The following is a 23161-nucleotide window of genomic DNA, read 5'->3' as shown; positions in this document are numbered from 1 at the left end:
GAAGAACTTGTATTACACATTTTTTATCTACTAATCTATTTATACCTAACTTACACACTTATTCATATTCTTTTGTTCAATAGATTTATGCCAACTTCATGTTACATACAGAATACCATCTACAATAAAAAGGAACTTCTCTGGAATACACTAATATAATTCTGTGAGCATAATAGCCCAAAAATTTGATAGCAAGCAAGCTTTTCCCAGCTTATAAAATTGACTGTGTCAAAGTGCAACTAGAGAAAATTAATAAAATTTCTATTAGTTCTTTATAGTTAAATTCAGTTATCTAACATGGCAAGACACACATTAAAGTAAAATAATCAACCACCTACCGCTGATTCACAAAAGGAGTAGAAAACTCTGCAAGCAGACGGAAGTTACCAAAATATGCCAATATTCCTTCACCCTAAACAGCAAGATAAATATTAAAAAGATGAATCAGGGATGCAAACTTTAATCAGAAATTCAATCTGAAGAATGCATTGACTATTTTCCTGTTGTTAGTTTCCCAGCATTTGTAAAAAAAAATGTAGGATCTCAAATATGTTACCATAACTGAAAGTGTCAATTGAATGTAATACATTTTCTCTCTTTATAAAACTTTAAATCTTTTATTACATCTAATGCTGCTGCCCTTTGATTTTTTATATTGATAAATTAAGAAACACCAACATCAATTAAAGACGATTCATCTCAGAAGTCTGTCAAAATAGGATAATATTCCATTAATAATGAAAAGTGCTGTTGGTCTAAAATATGAAATAAGTAAAGTGGGACAACTAGTTTTAATTCCTTTCCTAAAGTCACAATTGGATTTTTATACAGTAAAAAAAAAAAAAAGAAAAACATTGGACATATGTACACCACATTTAGAGATCACTGGCTTGTGGAAATCCTCTAGAAATACAGTAAAAAGTGGAAAACAACAGGCAATAGTTTTTGGCTGTTTTATCTTCTTCCTATGTGCAGCAAACTACAGCTAAAAGTTATGATCTAGTTTTGAGCAGAGCATGATTTATTTTAAATATTTTTGCAGCTGTACATTATTCTAATAATTTATATTAATTTATATTATATATCTGATTTAATTATGAATTTTAATTAATCTCATTAAACCAATGATTTCCAAATCATATCCCAATCACAATCAAAATAAAGTTTGTAATTAATCCCTTTTCCTTCAATTTAACACATTTTCCATCTGTTTGTCCCTCTTTCTTTCAGTCTTTTTTTCCTACTTGCAGTCCTTTTGGATAGGGGCTATTCATTTGCAAATGGAGTTGATGCACATTTCCATTGCAAAGTCACACTACTGGGGAGTATATGCTTAGGCACAAGCAACCCCCAAATCATCTAGACAGCAATTACCGCGTAAGCTCTATTCATGTCCCCACATAGACCTAAAATGTCTAGTGCAAAAATTCACAGAATTCGTCATTCCTTTCACCAGATTCAGAACATTGGGTAAGGACTTCAAAGAAGTGGGATTTGCAGAGGCCATCTATTGTCAGTTCTCCATCAGGAATTGCCTTTTTATATCCCCTCTTGTATCTAAATTCCTAGATTCAAAAATAAGTTGCTGCAGCTGCTCCATTTCAAAGTCTACTAGATGCAACAAATCTGAAGCCTTTTGAAGATCCAAAGATAATAGTAGTAGTAGTGGTATAGAAAAAGAAGAAGAATGGCTCCAATGCTATGGCTAGGAAATCAGATTACCAAAACAAACAAAAAACACACAAAGAAACCAAGATGTAATTAGGGACAAGTCCCAGGCTCCTTTACTGATGAGCCAAGAAAACAGAGGAATCTGTGATAAGGCATGCATCCAACTACCCTTTGCCGAGGAATATATCCCTTCCAGTTTTCAAAACAGAAAAGAGGGCATTTGCAGTTGACCTTGCAGGCAGTTGGATCCAACTTTGCAATCCCTATTTCCTTGAAGATTATGATTGCCACTTGCCTATTTAAATACCGCTCATATTAGATACAACAACAAAGTTGTTTTCCCTGCTTCAAGCAGTACTGTCCCCAAAGGTGTGCTGGCAGCTCAGGGATTTAAGAGCCTCATTCTTAGCAGGGGAGGTAAAACATCAAACTTATGTTGTCTGTCTGAACTTGTATTTTAAAGACTAACAAGATGGTTTAATAGGTGATGAGCTTTTGTGGGCCAGACCCCCTTCCTCAGATCATATTCCGGAAGAGAATTGGCATGACCATATATACCAAAGGAATACAATGAAAAAAGTGAATACATTATTAAACTGACAAATCAGATTTAGTACAGTTTTTCCTTTTGTTTTAGCAAGATCAGATTAACACGGCTACCTCTCTATTACTATTGAACTTGTATTGGTGAGGAATTACTAATCTGGTAATTAGTACCTTGTTAAAATGTTTCTGATGGAATCCATTTTGCCAACCATTAATAAAGACAGGAAACGGTACCTCAAAGCTGTGCGGAATGCCTATTTGAATTATTTCAAATTTCACAATCTGTGGAATCTCTAGGTTCCAGATTTCATATCCGTGAATGATAACTTTTGAGCTGGCATTGAATTCTTGACTTTCTGGTACTGGTATTCACCAATACAAATTCATAGAAAGTTTTCCTAAGATTAAAAACCATTCTAAAATAAAATCTGACTGTACTAAGATCCTGATTCAGCAAGATACTTAAGCACATCAAAGTAACTACCCAAAAGTTAAAAGTTAAGCATGTGCTCAAGTGTTTTGCTGACTCAAAGTCTAAGTTACCTAAGTGTCACATTTTAAACTGAAGACATTTAAGTTTTAGGAGTGGGGGCTGAGAGACATTGAAATGTTCTTCTTAAGCTACAGCATTTTAACTCTTGGCATATTTTTGTACAGATAAGCAATAAACTTGCAGAGAAAATATCTTCACATTACAGAGAAAGCCATAGTCTTAACTTTCTAAAAACAGTCTAAGCAGCATATACAGTAATTTATTCTTTGAAAGAGAAAAATCGTCAGTTCAAAACTTATACTGTGTCATTTAACTTAAACCCTAACCTGGTGACCAAAAAATAACATTGAGAAATACTTTATAGGATGAGTCATTGTAACCTAATTTACTGAAACTGCAAAAACAGATTAAAAAACAACATGTGCTTCCATTATGTAGATCAATACATTGCTAATATTAGTCTGACTTTTAAACAACTTACATACTAAACCCTATTTCAGCAGCCAAATGGGAATTGACCTTGCTGAGCTACTGAAGCCAGCAGTAGAGTCCATCAGGTGCTTTCAATACTTCCCAGTTTCACAGTTTAGCTAAACCCATTCTGTTTGACTTGTTTGCAGATGAACAGACACATATAACAGAATTCTGGACATGAATATATAGGCTACCAGTGAAAGTCTAATTAAAGGATTTTAGTATAACAGAAGATTATACCCTTCCTAATCTATGTGGGATTTAAGGTCTTAAAGTAAGTGTGCCTGTGTGTGCTTAGGAATGCCTATGCAGCCACTGGGAGAGTACTTCTCGGTGTGGATAGATAAACACTAACTCTGCTCAAGCCAGTGTGCTAAAGATAGAAGTGTTGCCACACAAGCCTGTACCAGTGTTCCCTCTAAGATTTTCCATCTGTGAACGGAGTGAGTTTTGTCTTCTGCACCAATATTGATGTCATGTGTGCTTGTTTGGATGTGGGCCACTATGGCATCCACCAGTTACTAACAAAAATACATATATATAGTTAAATTGTTATGGAAGAAAGCCCCACTTACTGTGCAGATGCATTAACTCCTGCCTCATCTTTTGCCCTGTTACGCAGCTAACCACGCTGTCTCCTCATCCCCCACCACTGCTCTCCCTTTCTTTAGCTACCCCTAGCCCCCCTGTGACTCTGAACAGTCCCCACCAGCCGCTCATTCCATTACAGCCACTTCACTCCCTGCAGTTGGACCCCATGGAGCTTAGACAGGCTTTGGACTGGACGCTGGGAGCAAGCATCTCAGCAGCACTAGGCTTGTGTTTCTTCTTGGGCAGCTGGCCCCACTTGGTGACTCATGTTCCAGCCTGAGCAACTGCCTGGAGCCAAACACCCTGGGGATTTGGGGGGGAAGGGGTTGTACTGCAGCGGGACATTTCTTTGGTTTTCCACATGGGGGTGGGGAGGAGGACAGCCCCTGGCATGAACTGTGAGGACACTGCCTGGGGAAGATGCGCGAGAGCATGGGCCCTATACTGGAATATTGACTGCACTGATATGGACCAATGAGTTTAAACACCCTGCCCCACCTGCAGCTTCCTCCAGACACTACAGAATCTCTGCATTCCCTCCACCCTTCTGCTGTTTGGGTCTTTCTAGCCAGAGGCCAGGCCAATAAACCACCCCGAGCCAGGCAAAAAAAAAAAATCCTCAGCAGCAGCAGCCACCCACCAGCCCGTCAGTCCTGCAGCCTCAATACCTGGTGGCAGCCACTGCCTGCCACATGGCTGCAGCCCTTGCAGCAGCCACCTCCCAATGCAGCCTCAGCCTTAGCCCCGGCGGCAGCCAGAGCAGCCACCTCCCAACACGAAGCCCCAGCCCTGGGAGCAGCTGGGGCCATGGCTATGTGACAGCTGCTGGCGCTGGGATCGCAGTATTACAAAAGGACTTGAGCCAGGGCCAAAGTCCTATTTTCAGCACTGCGGTCCCAGCCCCAGCAACCACCATGCAGCCATGGCCCCCGATACTCCCAGGGCCGGGGCTGTGTGGCGGGCGGCTGCCCCGTGTGCCAGGACTTGAGCCAGAACAGCGGTGCTATTTTTTAGTACTGCAACCCGGGCTCCAGCTCCAGTAGCTGCCACATGGTGGCTGCCCAGCTTCTCCTGGGGTGGGGAAGCCACCCTCCACATAGCCCTGCCCCTGAGAGCAGCTGTGCCACAGCTATGTGACTCTGCTAAGGGGGTAGGCGGGACTGAAATTTTTTGTGTGCGCCCGCGCAGGTGCACAACTTACAGGAAACCCTGGCGTGTACCTAAGTGAGAAAAGGGGTCAGCAAGGTTTGTACTTGGATGCCTAGCCCGAGCCATCATAGACACACTACTATTTTTAATGCACAAGCTCAAGCATAAGCATGTCAGTGCATGCATGTCTAGCCAGGCTCAGAAACATGCTCCCAGCTGCAGCATAGGACATATCTTTATTTATATGCAGAAATATAGAAACTGGGATTTCCTGGGGCAACATTATTGAAATACATGTTGAACCTCTCTAGTCCGGCACTCTCTGATCTAGCAACATCTGTGTGCTGGCATGATTTTAGTTATCAGATGTCAACATATCATGAGTGTGGTCAAATTTCCTGCAGTCCCATAAAGTTTGTTTACAGCCACTAGTCCTGGCTCTCAGTGTTCTGTGCTGTTATTTAGCTCTAATTTACCCCTAAATGTCTTATAAGAGCCCAGTAAATGGTGGAAGTGTTGGTAATGCTGCTAGAAAATATTGACCTCCCATGGTCCAACAAATTCTGGTTCAGTGCCAGTCAGGTTCCAAAGGTACTCACCAATACAAAGTAGTAAGCATATAGAGCTGCCAAGTGATGAATTACAAAAAATTTATCACCAATTGCCTTCCAGTAGTATGTAATAAGGAACAAATCTGTAAGAAAAAAAACATGAAATTATTACAACATAAGCTAAGAACTATAATATTTCTCTTTAAAGCTTTCAATATTACTGCAATCTAAAAGGGAAAACTTGTTGGTTAACTGAGCTATGCATATATTTTGAATGACAAATGGTGTCCAACTCAAGCCACAAAAAGAAAAAAAATCTGAATTTTCTTTGAATTGAGCATTTCTAAACTCAAGATTTTTGCATTCCCCAATCTCTGGAGGGACATTAAATGTGAAAGGAAAAAATAGGCCAAAGCACTGGTTAAAATATTATCATTCTTCCAAAAATATTCATAAATCTTAATATTCCCTACATGAAGCAGCTGAGCTGCCTGGACACAGCTTTAACAAGAGTTATACTGTTACACTGTAAGCAAGAGTAAATCCAGGGAACCCCTCGCCCTCTCAGTTTTAGGCCCTGGTCTGGAAGAAGACTCATGAATCCACAAAAATTATATCAAGAGACCCAGAGAGAAAGGGGCTTGAAGGCACTGCCAAAATATGATGAGGTCTACTATGGGAATGAGCAGCAGATGTTATTAACAAGGCAAGGACCCCTAATGCTAAAAACATTAGCCCTTTGATTTGTTGGTTTAATTTATTCATAATCCATAGTAATCACAAAAGATAAATAATTGGACATAGGTTATAATTAAGAACAAATAGTTGCATGAAAGAGAGCACAATTATATTTAAGGATGACAGCCACATCAGATACAATTATTAAGATATTTCCAACCTCCTTCACATAGGATCAGACTTTGGCTTAAAATGTGTAGGAAGATAAGCATAATGGGGAGAGAAAAGTATGGAGCTGTTTGCCTCGACTTTGTTGGGTTTATTAAAAATCTGTCACTTGCATTATGTGGCCACAAGGGAGAACAAGCACATTAAACCTGCCAGTAACAGTGGACATCCCAAAAGGGGTTGGGGTCACAACTCCCATCCCTTCTGAACTGGCTGGAGGACAAGAGCTGAAGATTGAAGGGTGTTCAGTGGACCATCTTAAAGCATAAGATATATGCAGTATTTCCATCTCTCTCCATTAGCAGGTTGCCTTCGAACATTACACCACAAACACAGCAGTACTATTAAAAGCCACATTGAAACCTGTATTATTTATAGAAGCTCATCACATCCTGAGCATAAAATATAGATCTATGTAGGTGATATAGACAATATATAATTACCAGAAATGAGGTAGCCTGTAGTAATAGCAATATTCAGTTTCACAATTGAAGGGTCACCCCTGTAAACATAAAAAATGATGTACAGTTCCAGCCTTTATAATTAAAGGTTCAATTTGTACAGGACATACAAACATCACAAACCATTCCCCTCCCCCAGGGCCATTCATGCTTAACCCTGCCATGTAGCATCATAGGAATTTGGGTGCAGGGAGAGAAGTTGCTAATTAGGAAGACTGATTCCAAAAATAGAACATGTCTGCTGCCCCAGGGAAGCCAGCAGCAAGGATCATCTCATGCCTTGGGAAGCTGTCAAGGGAATAAAGCTGAAACTCAATAAGTCCCCTGGCAGACTGAGATGAACAAAGGCCAGCTAATACAGAGTGCTTGTCGGCACCTTTCCTAGCATTGTTAAACACCTCCTTTTATGCCCTATATCCTGCCCAAATTTTTTTTTAAACTTAGTTTTGGATGATAAGTACCAGTTGAGTTTTTTTTTAATCTCTATCATGAGATACCATGTGGACAGTGGACAGCTAAAGTATCAGGGGAAAATTAAAGTTACTCTCCTGTAACCAAGCTACATATGAGGACCTTGGCACATTCTCAATTCATTCTTGGGATGTGCTGGAACTATAGCTTGGCTTGGTGGAACCTTCTAATAGCAGTGTTTACTGGTGCACTCTTGTGCCCCTTGCACCTCTCCTCATGTCTCCTCAGCAGGCAAGATGATAGAAGAATACAAGGTGTGCTACACCTTGGCTTTTTTTAACCACCTCAAGGCCAAAGTTGTAATTAGGACTCAGAAAGATGGAGAGGAGGACACGGAGTATCATTATGCAGAATCCATCTCCAAAACCTCTGGTTATAGGTGAATAACCTTGATTTGTTCTTTGAGTGGCCTCTGCACATTCCTATTCTTAAGAGTCTGACTAGCAGTACCAAATTGTGCATCTGATCTAGATGCCACATGTAAGTTTTATGAAGTACAAATTGAGACTCTAAATAAAAGCTATGCAGATGTCTCATATGGGGCTCTCTAAGGCAGGCTACAGGTGCAGCTGGGGTCTCACAGAATGCACTCTATGCTGTTCTGGAAAAGGTATATTTAACACACTCTTCAATACAGAGTCCAACCAACACAGAAAGGTGTTGAGATATGACTGTCCAAACTTTACTCTTTCCCCATAAGAGACAAAAGTCAAGGCAATTTTCTTCCATTCATAGAGTAGGCTAATGCTCTGTTAGCATTTAAGGTATGGAGTTTAGCTTTTTCTAGGTGAGAATGTAGACTTGGAAAAAATATTGTCAAGTTTATGGATTGATGAATGTGATAAATGTTCATTAAACCCTTCAGAATCTTTTTAATATATCATGATTAAATACAATATATTGTTCATATAAGCTATGATGATCTGACAAGGCTTCAAGATGTAATTTTACCAATGATATGGAGAGTCCTAAGCATTTCAGATTAATGAGATACTCCTGTATGAATTGAATAGAAACTGAACCTAGGTTTATTGTTAGTTGCCCACAAAGAGAACCTTTTCCAATTATTACCATGAAAGTTGGTGTTTCGTGGAGTTTAACAGAATCCCTGTACATTTTCCCCAGAATGAAGCTACTTTAGATCTGTCAATATACTGTTCTGCCAAATCTGGATGGCAATTGGACCTCTCTGCTGGGGACATAGACTAGAAGCAGAGCCTTCCGTAGGCATATGTAGAATATTGCCCCATTGCCCAAAATTTCTTGCTGCCCTATGCAGTTGTGTATTACTCATCTCCTGCCCTCCACTGCCCAGGCCCTAGCCCTCCACAGCTCTTGCCCCTGCAGCCCTGAACAACAGTCCCCCTCCCTCTGTGGAGCAGCAGACTCCCTTTCAGAGTACCCCTTTGCAAAGAGGAGGTTGTGCAGGCGCTTGGCCTGCGTAGGGCACCATGATTTGTAAGGATGGCGCTGGTTGGAATTTCAGGGAGAGATAAGCTTCTTATAATAGTTGCAGTAGATCCCAGAACCACTGCTATCTCAAACAGGCCAAAGTAGCTTTAGCTTTTTGTTGTTGGAATATTTTGTTGTTGGAATATGCTTGGTCATTGTCTTCGGTCCATCCCCTCCAGGGTAGCTGGTGTTGGCTGCTGTCGGCAGACAGGCTACCGGGCTAGATGGACCTTTGGTCTGACCCAGTACGGCTGTTCTTATGTTCTTATGTTCTAAGCTCAAGGCTCAGGGTTGGGGGTCTCACTGGACCAACTTGATTTTCATGCAAACCTGCTCTTGGGTTCGCATGTGGCCTTTGGTGGCCAGGCTGGCAGCTATCCTGCCATAGACGGCCACTTTCCTGTGCCTAGTGAGGAGATTGTGGACGTTGGAGGCCTCCCCCACAAACCTGGATGAAGTCCACGATCTCCGCACTAGACCAGGCGGGCGCCCGCCTCTTGCAGCCCTGGGCAGGCTCCTAGGAGCCGTCAGCCTGGTCCTGGGAAGAGGCGGAGGGCTGGATGGCAGCGGGTGGCTGGCTCATGCCGTGCCATATGCAGGGTCTGCTGGCTGGCTGCTGGCAGGCTTGCACCTGGCCCGGGCACCGTAGCCAGACCGTGGGCCTTTAAGGGCTCCGGGGCCGGGAGGGGGGCAGAAGAGTTTCCCTGGCTTGGCCCAGAGTGGCCACCAGGGCAAGCTGGGAAGGGCTAGCCTCCAACTAGTTCGAATTAAGTGGCTACACAGCCCTTAATTCGAACTAGGCGTTAGTCCTTGTAGAATGAGGTTTACCTAGTTCGAATTAAGCACTCCACTAGTTCGAATTAAGTTCGAACTAGCAGTTTGCATGTGTAGCGCCTATGAAAGTTAATTCGAACTAATGGCTGTTAGTTCGAATCAACTTTGTAGTGTAGACATTACCTGAGGAGACTAAGGGGGTTTATGATAGATGTCTATAAAATCATGACTGGTACAGAAAAAGTGAATAAGGAAAATTTATTTACTTAATCCCACAATATAAGAACTAGGGGTCAGCAAATGAAATTAATAGGCAGCAGGTTTAAAACAAACAAAAGAAAGTTTTTCTTCACTCAGCACACAGTCAACCTCTGGAACTCTTTGCCAGAGGATGTTGTGAAAACTAGGACTTTAACGGGGTTCAAAAAAGAGCTAGATAGATTCATGGAGGTTAGGTCCATCTATGGCTATTAGCCAGGATGGGTAGGAATAGCATCCCTAGCCTCTGTTTGTCTGGAAATGGATGACAAGAGAGGGATCACAAGATGATTACCTGCTATGTTCCTTCCCTCTGGGGCATCTGGTATTGACCACTGTTGGCAGACAGCATACTGGGCTAGATGTACTTTTGGTCTGACACAGTACGGCCATTCTTATGTTCTTATAAAAGATAGGAAGGATGACAAGAGACCACTCTGGCTTAACCAGGAGATCTGAAATGATCTAAAAATAATTTTTTAAAAGTCCTACAAAAAGTGCAAAGAAATCAAATTACAAAGGATGAATATAAACAAATAACATAAGAATGTAGGGGGAAAATTAGAAAGGCCAAGGCACAAATGAGTTCAAATTAATAAGAGAAATAAAGGGTAACAAGAAAATATTCTACAAATATATTAGAAGCAAGAGGAAAACCAATCATAGGGTATGACCATTATTCAATTGAGGGAATGGGGGAAACAACAACAGAAAATGTGGGAATGGAAAAGGTGCTTAATGACTTCTTTGTTTTGGCTTTCACCAAGGGTGAGTATACACAGCACCCTATACTCAAAATAAGATACACAGTTTGAGCTATGCAAATCCATTTCAAAATAGCTAATTTTGAAATTTGGTGCATCTACACAGTACAAATTTTGAAATAATGTGCTATAATGAGCCATCCCTTATCACTCGTGCAACAAGGTTTACTGGGATGCTGAAATAGCACAGCCGTTATTTTGAAAAATATTTTGAAATAACAGATGGCTTGTGTAGATGCAGGGTAGCTATTTCGGAATACTGGAGGTATCCCAAAATAGCCGTGCAGTGTAGACATACCCGAAGATGTGTGGTGGTGATTGGATAGCTAACATAGTGAATCCCAGTGAAAATGAGATGGGATTAGAGACAAAAATAGGAAAAGAACAAATTTAAAATTACTTAAATTAGATGTCTTCAAATCACCAGAGCTGGAAGATAGGACCTGACTGAGGAGATATCTGAGACATTAGCATTATCTTTGAAAAGTCATAGAAGATGAGAGAGATTCCAGAAGAGTGAAAAAGGGCAAATATAATGCTCATTGTGACAGAGCGTCAGGCTCTCCACCTCTGGAGCCCACCGACTCCCGCACTCTCCGAGACGTCGCAGAAGCGCTCTGCGGCCAAAAGACGGCCCCGTGGCAGCAGTGCGGGGTTTGCTCAAATGCCGCTCTGAGCGCATGCATGGAGGCACCAAATGGTGAGCGCCATTTCTGGGTGCCTACACCAGTGCAGGTGTATAAGGAGGTTTGCCCAGGCACCGCTCAGAGCGCATGCATGGGGGCACCAGCTGGGGCGTGCCATTTCCGGGCATCTACGCCGGCGTGGGCGTAGGAGGGGGAGGAGCAACAGGGCACAAGCCCTTCAAAAGGTCAGTGCTGGATGCAGAAAGGGGGCACGGATGACCTGAGTGGAGGAGACAGAGCAGGACAGAGAGGAGGAAGCGGCCCAGGATGGGGCGTCCAGAAGCCCGTGGGTTGGTGAATTACGGGTGTGTCCCCACCAACCGGACCGGGAGTGCTCCCTGTCCTTAGGGTCCTGGGTCAGGACCTGGAGTGAGGGAGGGCCCAGAACCCCCTCCCCTTCCAGGCTGAAAGCGCCATTTCTGGGAACCAGGAACTGCGAGCCGCAAGTAGGGATTGAACGATGTTTATCCTGAGCGAAGGACTCTGTTAGGACACACAGGGACACGGAGAAAAGAGTTTAGGTGTGAACAGGGTTCAAGGCCAGTACAGGGAGCGCTCCTGATGATGAGGCCCCTGGAGGTCTAAGGGAGTATACCCCAGGACAGATGGAGGAGAATATGGGTAACTGATCCTAACCCTTGATTTAAGGGGCACCGTTTTTTTTTTAAAAAGAGTATAATCAGGAGAGGGGGCATGATGGACCCAAATAAAATGTTTGAGTGGTTGGCTGAGCAACAATGGCAGCAACAGCAGCAACAGACTCAATTGTTGCAGCAATTAGCTGCTCAGAAACAAGAACAGCAGCGTCAGCTGCTGCAGGAGCTTGCTGATCAGCAACAAGCTCAGCATAAGCAATTGTTCCAGCAGGGCATCGCCTTGGGGCAAACCGGGGGGGGAGGGGACAGAGGGGAAACCGGACTGCCTTTAGAGGAAAGTGTGGTTGGGACCCCGCAGTTACCCATATGATTAACGAAGATGGGCTTGCAAGACGACCCTGAGGTGTATTTGGTCACCTTTGAAAGGGTGGCCACTGTGGCCAGATGACCCCAGGAGCACTGGGCCATGCTACTCGCACCCTATCTGTCAGGTCAAGCCCAATTAGCCTATCGGAGCCTAACTGCCAGGGAGGCGTTAAATTATTACAACATGAAGGAAGCTATAGTAGATCAAGCCGGGGTAACGCCCGAGACATATAGGCAGAAGTTCCGGCAGGAACAGTACCTACCTGGGGCACACCCGCGGGCGGTGGCCCAGAAATTGCATGAGGCCAGCTGGAGATGGCTACAACCAGATCGCCATATGAGCAACCAATTGGTAGACACGATAGTGTTAGAACAGTTTCTACAGATTTTGCTGGGGGAGGCTCAAAGGTGGGTGCGGCAACATAGGCCGGTGACTCTGGCCGAAGCCGACACCCTCATGGAGAACTATCTAGCTGCTAAAGGGCAGGGAGGAAGAAATAAAGAATCCTCAGAAAGTCAAGAAGAGTGTCCCCTCCCAAGGAGAGCTCGCCTTCCCCGGGGAGGCAGGAGCCCAGGGCTAGTATGGGTCCCAAACAGTAGGGAGGATAATAAGCCGGCCATAGCAGAAGCAGAGGATTTGGGGCCAAGGAAAGGAGCAAGGTTGGAAGAAGTCGGATGAACACCGACGCTGGGGGGAATGACTCAAAGTTGTTGTTATGAGTGTGGCCAGGAGGGGCATTTTCGAAGAGACTGTCCCTTTATGGACTGCTCCTTTGGGCAGGTAGTGCCCCTAGCCCAGAGGGCCCGACCGCACGGCACAGATAAAGTGACGGTGGGGGTAAAGGTGGAAGGAACTTCAGTACAGACCCTGGTGGATTCTGGGTGTGGGCAGACAATTGTACAGGCAGACTTGGTGGCCGAACTCGAGCGGGCTTGGACGCTGGTATGGATGAAGTTCATCCATGGGGATGTGCGACCCTAGCCAACAGCTTGGGTACGAATTGCAGATGAAGTAGAGGAGGTGATATGCCATGTTGCCTTAGCGCCAAAATTGGTGTATCCAATGCTGTTGGGGCGAGACTGGCCAGGATTCCAGCGTGTAGTAGAAACCTGGAGTCAGCAAACGTCCCCAAAGTCTGAGAGCCGGGAACCAGAGACTGTTTTGGCCGTTCAGAAGGTGATGATGGGAGGATCAACAAGAGTGGACCAACCCCCCGCCTCAAACCAAAATAGGAAGGCCACAGAGGATGAGGACGACTTGACAGACTGGGTGACGGGGAAGGATTTCCTACTGGAGCAAAGAGCGGATCCCTCCTTGGCAAGAGCCTGGGAACAAGTTGGCAATGCAGAACAGGATCTTGGCACAGGACAATATCGTGCTCAAGGACCTTATTTTGAGGTACGAGTGAACCGCTTCTATTGGGTAACAGATGCAGGAGGGAGGTGAGGGACTTCATGACATTTATTAGTCCCAGCAGGTTACTGAACGCAAGTACTGAGACTAACCCATGCCAACCTCTTGGCGGGCCACCTGGGAAGGGAGAAGACCCTGCAGCGAATCACCCAGAGGTTTTTCTGGCCGGGGTGCATAAAGAGGTGCAGGACTTTTGTAGTTCCTTTCCGGAGTGCCAGCTAACCCAGCCACGAACTGGGTCAAAAGCTCTTTTAGTCTCCTTACCCGTGGTAGGGGTCCCTTTTGATTGGGTAGCCATAGACTTAGTAGGTCCTTTAGAATGGTCCAAGACAGGGTATCAGTATATATTAGTAGTATTGGACTATGCCACCAGGTACCCCGAGGCTGTCCCCTTAAAAATCACAACAGTCCCAATGTTAGCCACAGAATTAGTGAAGATTTTTTCCAGAGTGGGGATCCCGCGGGAAATACTAACCGACCAGGGCACCAATATATCATCTAAGCTAATGGCAGAGTTATATAGACTGTTATGCATCAAAACTTGACGTACTTCCGTATACCATCCGCAAGCAGATGGGATGGTGGAGCAGTTCAATCTAACACTTAAAAGTATGCTCCGCTGCTTTATGGAGGAGGACCCACAAGAATGGGACAAGTTGTTACTGGCCTTACTATTTGCGGTAAGGGAAGTCTCCCAGTCTTCCACGGGGTTCTCCCCTTTTGAGCTCTTATATGAGTGTCAGCCGAGAGGTATCCTGGACTTAGTTAAGGAAGTCTGGAAAGAATAGGCATCACGAGTTCAGGGCCCCTATGTTTTACACCTGAGGGAGAGGTTGCAACGGTTAGGGGACTTTGCCAAAGCCAATTTGCTCCAGGCCCAAGAAAAACAGGCATATTATTATAACAGAGAGGCTAAGTTGAGGGAGTTTAAACCCGGAGATAGGGTACTCCTCTTGCTGCCCATGAAGGAATCCAAGTTCTTAGCAAATTGGCAGAGACTCTTTGAAATCATTCGTAAAGTAGGGGCTGTAGATTACAAGGTGCGGTTGGTAGGCAAGAGGCGAGGAACGCAGGTCTACCGCGTTAACCTTTTAAAAAAGTGGAACCTGTGCAAGAGTTTGTTGATAGTCCCCTCCCCACCATCCATCAGCTTAGGGCCCTGGGCAGGGGATGTTGGAGGTCCCAGGGAGGTGGTGATGGGGAAGGAACTGACTTCTGCCCAGTGGAAAGAAGTGCTAGAAGTCCTTAAGTCTTACCAAAAGGTGCTGTCCATGACACCGGGACGTACTTCGTTAGTGAGTCATCATATTGCAAAAGTCCCGGGACACAAAGTATGTGATCCGGTGTGCTCGCTGCCAAGAAAAATGTGGGACACAGTGCAAGAAGAGGTGCAGAATATATTGCGTTTAGGAGTGATCGAAGAATCCTGAGGGGACTGGCGAAGTTCAATAGTCTTAGTGCCAAAGCTGAATTGGGCCGTTAATTTCTGCATAGATTTTGGAAGGTAAATGTGATTTCTCGGCTTGACACCTACCCAATGCCGCAGGTGGATGAACTTTTGGAGAGTCTGGTACAAGCTCAGTATATTTCAACATTAGATTTAACAAAGGGGTATTGCCAGATTCCATTGACATCTATGTCCAGGGAAAAGACCGCTTTTTCTACCCCATTTGGGCTATTTCAATTTAGGACTATGCCATTTGGGTTGCATGGGACTGCGGTAACATTTCAGAGATTGATGGACCAGGTACTTAGAGAACACCAACTATATGCCGCAGCCTATATCGATAACATTGTCATTTATAGCTTAACCTAGCCTGAACACCTGCAGCATTTGCAAGCGGTGTTGAGGATGCTGCAGGATGCAGGACTCACGGCTAACCCAGAGAAATGTTATATAGGACAGCGGGGGGTTACATACTTGGGATACACCATAGGAAGGGGGAAGCTAAAGCCCCTAGTGAGCAAAGTTCAAGCCCTCGTGGAATATCATACCCCTACAACCAAAAAGCAGGTGCGTCAACTTTTAGGACTGGTCGGCTGTTATTGAAGGCTTATACCTGACTTTACAATGGTAGCTGCTCCATTGACCAATTTAACCAAAGGGACGCAATCTAAGAAGGTGTGCTGTCCATGACACCGGGATGCACTTCAATAGTGAGTCATCATATTGTAACTGTCCCGAACGGGGCGGTGCAAACGAGCGTTTCAGCAACCGAGGTCATGCCTAACGCAAGCTCCGGTGTTGGTGCAACCTGATTTCTCAAAGGAGTTTATTTTACAGACCAACGCATCAGCGGTTGGAGTGGGAGCCGTTCTGGCGCAAAAGATCAGAAGGGAAGAACATCTGGTACTATACTTGAGCCGAAAGCTATTTCCCAGAGAACAGGTCTACTCGACCATAGAAAAGGAGGCGCTGGCGGTGAAGTGGGCAATAGAGCCTTTGAGGTACTATTTGCTCGGGAATCCTTTTAAACTAATAACGGACTACGCTCCACTACGGTGGCGCCAGTCAATGAAGGATACTAACCCACGAATAATGAGGTGGTATCTAGCCTTACAGCCCTACAAGTTCGAGGTACTACATAGGGCAGGGGTGAAGCATAGCAACGCTGACTTCTTCTCAAGGTCTAAAGAAGAAGAAGAGAACACACAGGAAGCAGAAGTAAGAAACCTAAGGGTGTGGGTGTGTGATGGGGTGTTGCGCTCTCCGCCGCCAGAGCCCGCCAACTCCCACACTCCCCAAGACACCACAGAAGTGCTCTGCAGTCAAAAGACGGCCCCGTGGCAGCAGTGCAGGGTTTGCTCAGACGCAGCTCTGAGCGTATGTAAGGGGGCGCCAGCTGGTGAGCACCGTTTCCGGGTGCCTATGCCGGTGCAAATGTACGAGGAGGTCTGCCCAGGCACCGCTCAGAGCGCATACATGGGGGCGTCAGCTGGGGAGCGCCATTTCCAGGTGTCTATGCCGGTGTGGCTGTGCAAAGGGAAGGAGCAACAGGGTGCGGGCCCTTCAAAAGGTCAGTGCTGGACACCGAAAGGGGGCACGGATGACCTGAGCAGAAGAGACAGAGCAGGATGGAGAGGAGGAAGCGGCTCAGGATGAGGCGTCCGGAAGCCCATGGGTTGGTGAGTTACAGGTATGTCCCCACCAACCGGACCGGGGAGTGCCCCCTGTCCTTAGGGGCCTGGGTCGGGACCTGGAGTGAGGGAGGGCCCAGGTCCCCCTCCCCTCCAAGGCTGACAGCGCCATTCCTGGGAACCGGGAGCTGCAAACTGCAAGTAAGGACTGAACAACGTTTATCCTGAGTGAAGGACTCAGAACACATGGGGACACGGGGAAAAGGGTTTAGGTGTGAACAGGATTCAAGGCCAGTATGGGGAGCGCTCCCGATGATAAGGCCCCTGAAGGTCTGAGGGAGTACACCCCAGGACAGTAATCTATAGAAGGGGAAATAAGGACAACTAGAGATTACAGACCATTCATCTTAATATCTGTACCTGGAAAGATAATGGAGCAAATAATTAAGCAACCAATTTGCAAACATCTAGAAAAGAATAAGGTGATAAGTAACAGCATGGATTTGTCAATATCAAATTGTGTCAAACTAACCTGATAGCTTTCTTTTATAGGGTTACAAACCTTGTAGGTACAGGGAAGCAGGAGACACGACACATCTTGACTCTAGTTTTTGGTACTGTCTTGCATGACCATCTCATTAATATGCTACCTTGATGGGGCTACAATAAGGTGGGTACGAAACTGGTAGGAAAATCACTCTCAGATAGTAGTTATCTGTGGTTCATAATCATTCTGGAAGGGCATAACTAGTGGAGTCTCACAGAGATCAGTTCTGGGTACAATGTCATTCGGTATCTTCATCAATAGATAATGGCATAGAGAATAAACTTATAAAATCTGTGGATGATAGCAAATTTGGAGAAGTTGAACGTGCACTAGAAGATACGTTTAAAATTCAAAATAATCTGGATAAACTGAAAAATTGTTCTGATACAAATCACATGCAATTCAATAAGGACAAATGCAAAGTACTCCATTTAGGAAGGAATAGTCAATTGCATATATACAAACTGGGAAATGACTACAAAGAAGTACTGCAGAAAGGGATCTGCGGGGATCATACAGGAGCACAAGCTAAATATCATTCCTCAGTGTCATACTACTGCAAAAATAACAGACATAATTCTGAGATGTATCAACAAGAGTGTTGTAAGCAAGACACGAGAAGTAATCCTTCGACTCTACTTTGTGCTAATTAGGCCTAAACGGGAGTTTTGTGTCAATTTCTGAGCACCACATTTCAGAAAAGATGTGCACAAATTGAAAAAAGTCCAGAGTTGAGCAACAAGGAGTACGTTTAGACTACATGCCTCTAGCGACAAAGGCATGTAGATTAGACTGCCCGGCATAGGAAAATGAAGCGGCGATTTAAATAATCACCGCTTCATTTAAATTTACATGGCTGCCACGCTGAGCCGATCAGCTGTTTTTCGGCTCAGCACGGTAGTCTGGACGTTCCACGGTCGACATCAAAGGCATTTGTCGACCTCCCAGGTATGCCTCCTGGGATGAGGCATACCTGGGAGGTCGACAAATGCCTTCGATGTCAACCGCGGAGCGTCCAGACTACCATGCTGAGCCGACAAACAGCCGATCGGCTCAGCACGGCAGCCATGTAAATTTAAATGAAGCGGCGATTATTTAAATCGCCGCTTCATTTTCCTATGCCGAGTAGTCTAATCTACATGCCTCTGTTGCCAGAGGCATGTAGTCTAGATGTACCCAAAATGATTAAAGGTCTGCATTTAATCATTGACATGCCCAAAAAATTGTATAATTCATCTACTGGTTAAATTTTGACAGAATTATGATAGTTACCTTAATTAGATCATTGCATTGTTTCAAATTTGATTACTTGAGGGAAATGAGAAGTAAATTAGTTAGTGACATTTATTTAGCTTCATATTTATTTGATATTTTAATTGCAACCCATAAAAGCATACAATTGCAACCCAGTGCAGAAAACAATCAACTTAGAGGTAAAGGTAAATCCATTGACTAGCTCCTGGGCCATATTTTAATTATTGCATTTAAAAACTATTACTGTACTACAACAGAGAACATCTAGCTTCTTACTCTCTTTCTCTTTTCAAAAAGACAGAATTAACTTCACCTCCTTCAGACCTCTGAGCAGTATCAATCACCACTAAGGAATTTTGTGTTGAACAGAAGAACAAGAATTCCTCAGAAGACAACTTATATAACTTGTCTGCTTATTTAGAAAATTCCAGTCCAAATGCTGTATTTAACCTGGTGTTATTCTGGGTTCATCTACTATGAATAAGATTGCTTTACTGATTCTAGATGATTTATTACAACTGGCTAAAAAGATGATGGTTTGTAGTTGAATAAGGACCCTAAGGATGTTAAGAGGCCGGTAGTTGGCTAATCGTGTAGTCAATACAATTTGTATAGTCTACATGATTAGCCAACAAGGGAAAGCGCTCGGTCCAGCCTTGCGTTGGGTCCAGGACCTACTCCCATTGCAGATTTGCATTTTAAGTGTAGTAAGAGCTGGGCCAGTTCTTACTATATTTAAAATGCAGAGCTGCAGCAGTCCTAGACCCGGCATTAGCCAGGACTGATCTGGGCTTGCTCAATTCTGGCTTGTGCTGGTCCAGGACCTACCCCCATTGCAGCTCTGCATTTTAAATGTAGTAAAAGCTGGGCCGGTTCTTACTACAGTAGACTTCCGATAATCCAGAACCTTTGGGACCTAGGTGGTGCCAGATTATCAGATATGCTGGACTATCAGGAGGTACTATAAACTGGTTATATATATACTGTATACATTATATACTGTATACAAAGTGTTCTTAACCCTTTTTATTGTACATACTGTATACAGTATTCTATGATGTTTTACTTTTTTTAACCCTTTTTTACCCTTTTCGCTCGGTTCAGCTGCTGCCGCTGTTGCCTTGTGACTCGTTTTTTGCCAAAGCTCACTCACTAGGCTCTTGCCATTTTGATGCTGGACTATCAGGAGTGCCATACAATTGGATGCCGGACTATTGGAGTTTTACTGTATATTTAAAATGCAGAGTCACAGCAGTCCTGGACCCAGCACAAGCCAGGATTGAGCCGAGCTTGCTCAGTCCCGGCTCACACCAGGTCCAGCAGCCCCTGTCCATGGGGGGGCCTCGGCAGGCTTCTCTTGCTGGCTCCTCCCAGCACTGGTTCCTGCTCCCCCTCCCTTGCTGCCTCTGATACAGTAGTTGGTGAACTACTTGACTACTTGCTTACATCCCTGAAAGACCCTCTAGTTTATCTTCAGACATTATGTCAGGGATGATTAAAGGTAAACTTCCCCTTAGTACCGGCAAGCATGGTGGATCTGGATAGGATAGTTAAGATACAGAACATTTCCAGCTCCCATTGGCTGGAAACAGTGAACTGAGCCAATGGGAGCTATGAGGCTCCATGCCTATGGACACTTAGATAAACAGAACATGTCACATCTCATCAGCAGCTTACGCAGGGAGGCCCACGACCCAACTTTGAAAACTCCTGTCCTATACCACCAAGTAGTACATGCAGCTCAGTTGAATAATCACCTGGTGTTCCACTGTAACTTTTGTCTCTCCACTTATTCCTATTGTTTGTTACATTTAACCATGTGTAATGCCTGATTAGATCCTAAGCTCAAATGCAGGGATAATATCTTCCTATGTATCCAAAAAGAACCTGACACAAAGGTGTACTAACCCTATAATGATACCCATCGACCGAAGTGGGTATCACATAATCTAAATAAATAATTTACAGGGACTGCCTAATGAAGTTTAAGATTCACATCCATGCATTAAAACCCTGAAGTTAACCCACTTTGCCTGTACCACACACAGATCCAGAAGCATTTCAGACAAAGTCACCATAGTCACAGATTTTTATATGCCCTTATAGCTGACATGCAGGCAGCTTACAAATGCCCAGAACCCCTCTCACTGATTCTGGGAAATACATAATGGCAAGCACCAGTTAAAGCTAATTGAGAAATCTCTGTCCTTTCTTCACACAATAAAACAAAGTGTCAGGCCTCATCCTCAGTTGGCATTTGCCCCCTGATACAAAGAAAATGATTGGAATCAGACTGTAAAAGTTGTCACCCAATTTTCACTTCTTCACACAAAAACGTTGAGTGCTTCCTATCATGGGCAGGTGATAGCCTAGGCGTGGGAAGGTTTTGCCTTCCCAAACCGCCTACCTGGTCCCATCCACACTCCACCCCCAGAATGCCTACTGTAGGCATTCTAGGTGCAGAGTGTTGCTGCCCCCAGCCCTGCCCTTCCCATGCTCCAGGGCCTCCTCCCCGCATCCCCGGTGCTCCAGGACCGCAAGACTGGGATGCACATCCTCCTCCCACTCTGGGCTGGCATGCGGCTCCTCCCTTCCCGGTGCTCCATGGCCAGGGAGGCTCACAGAAACCAAACTCACCATTACTCAGTACACTAGCAAGAGGGGGCAGTGGAAAGCTGAGCAGGGAGAAGGCAAGAAGAAGACTCAGAGGAGTGAGCAGCAGCTAGACTGGGGCAAAAGGTGGGGAGAGGTGGAAACTCCACACAGATCAAACAGCGGAGGCTGAGCAGAGGGCAAGGCAGGGAACTCTCTGTCTGGAGCTAGCTGAGCAAGGAGAGGGCAAAGGAGGAGAAGGGAGGCAGCGGTGAGAGTAACTTAAAATTTCTTACAGGTACTGTCCCATTGCAATCCAGGTCCCTGCCAGCACTTTAAATAGCTCTCTGCTGGCTTTTGTCAGAGCTCAGCCAGTTCTTGCCTGAGCTGCACACCAGGGCACACCCACTTACTTTCACCTCTCGGTAGGGGAAGCCAGGAGGAAGCCTACTTTGCCCACCGTTGGCCAAGGTGCAGGGAGGGAGTCTGGATGAGGTGAGGGGCCAAGTAGGGAGGGAACTGAGGAGGGGAAGAAACCAGAAAACAAGTAGCAGCAGCAACACAGTAAGCTGGGTGGAGTGGTCTCTTCAAAGCAGGGCACGCACTCTTCCTAGAGAATGTGTGCTGGAGAGTACTGCAGGCTGCAGCAGCAAGGAGAGCTTACAAGACTATAATTTGAGTCTTGTGTATGTTCCATGCAGGTTCAGGGGCGAGCTGGTGAGGACGCTCTCTGCTACTCAGCTTTCCCAGCAATCCTAGAACCTGCCTGAACCATATTAAAAAACATTCCATAGCAATACCACATGGAAGTTGGAGGCAGAGAGAGGGGGGTTAGAGCCAGCACAGCCCTAGCATTGGGAAGGCACTGCCTTCCTTTGCCTTACAGATCTGCAGTGAACAGCATGGTTATTCCTCTTCTCCTCCCCTGTCCACAGGAATGCACATATCAGTAGCTGTGACAGCGGGCCATCCCCTTGCCCTGCATTTTAACTCGCTCGGGGTAGGCAAACGGGGTTTCAAGACACACGGAGCAGCATGTGGGGAATCAGGGAGGGCGCACAGGGAAGGGAGTATGTACGGGCAGCAGCACCATGAGACCCCTAGCCTTCTAGAGGGGTGTGCCCCAGGTAAGTACAGGCAGTCCCCGGGTTACGTAAAAGATAGGGACTATAGGTTTGTTCTTAAGTTGAATTTGTATGTAAGTCGGAACTGGCTCCAGATTCAGCCGCTGCTGAAACTGATCAGCGGCTGACTACAGGAAGCCCTAGGCAGAGTTGCTCTGCCCCCAGCTTCCTGGAATCAGCCGCTGATCAGTTTCAACAGCGGCTGAATCTGGACTCCTGGGACAGAACAGCTGGGGCACTGCCAGGTAGGTCCCTGCAGGACCAACCCGGCAGCACCCCAGCTGCTCTACCCCAGGCATCCCGCAACAAAAGCCTGGTCTGCTGGGGGGGGGGGCGCACTAGCTGTGCCCCCTCCCCCCCCAGCAGACCAGGGAGACCCGAGCAAAGCCGCACAGGCAGCGGGACCCCGCTGCCCGTGCGGCTTTGCTCCTTTGCCCCGGAGCAAAGCCGCAGAGGCGGCGGGGTCCCCCGCCTCTGCGGCTTTGCTCCTGTCTCCCTGCTGTGCTGGGGAGTCCCCCCCAGCACACCAGGGAGACCCAGAGCAGCTTTTCTCGCCCCAGAGGACGCGGTGGCGGGACCGCTGCACTCTGGGCGGTCCCGCCGCCCGCAAGCTCCGGGGCGAGAAAAGCCCCGTTCGTATGTGCGGATCCGACATGTCGGATCCGCGTAAGTCGAGGACTGCCTGTATGGCATCCCCCATCAATTCCCCCGACACTCCTTTGTGCACTCCACTTCCTCCAGAGATTTCACTCTTTCCATCCATCCCTATCCTGCCCCCCAAGCTCCCTCCCCCCTCCAACTCCCAAACATCCTCCCAGAGCCTGCATCCAGACCTCCACCTGCACCCATATTCTCTCCCAGAGGCTACACCCCAGATCCCCACCTTCACCCAAGACCTCCCAGAGCTCCACGCCAAACCCTTCTTGTACCCAAACTCTCTCCC

The 23161-nt window shown here is 45.7% G+C and overlaps 1 protein-coding gene across 4 annotated transcripts in view; it reads right to left on the bottom strand.

The window, feature by feature from the left end:
* Window positions 1-23161, bottom strand: part of TLCD4 (TLC domain containing 4) — a 114940-nt gene that overhangs the window by 34719 nt on the left and 57060 nt on the right. For all 4 annotated transcript variants that reach the window (XR_016350266.1, XM_089780539.1, XM_089780540.1 and 1 more), the window contains exons 4-6: window positions 6825-6883; window positions 5524-5618; window positions 339-412 (exon numbers count right to left, since the gene is read on the bottom strand). Coding sequence is in view for 3 of the 4 variants with exons in the window: in XM_089780539.1 (XP_089636665.1) it covers window positions 339-412; window positions 5524-5618; window positions 6825-6883 (228 nt within the window). In the remaining variant the exon portion in view is untranslated. The remainder of the gene's footprint in view (window positions 1-338; window positions 413-5523; window positions 5619-6824; window positions 6884-23161) is intronic.

The sequence above is a fragment of the Pelodiscus sinensis genome, chromosome 9 (genome assembly GCF_052426305.1).
Source record: "Pelodiscus sinensis isolate ZL-2025 chromosome 9, ASM5242630v1, whole genome shotgun sequence".
Classification (NCBI taxonomy): Eukaryota; Metazoa; Chordata; order Testudines; family Trionychidae; genus Pelodiscus; species Pelodiscus sinensis.
This window is presented reverse-complemented; position numbering and strand designations above follow the sequence as displayed.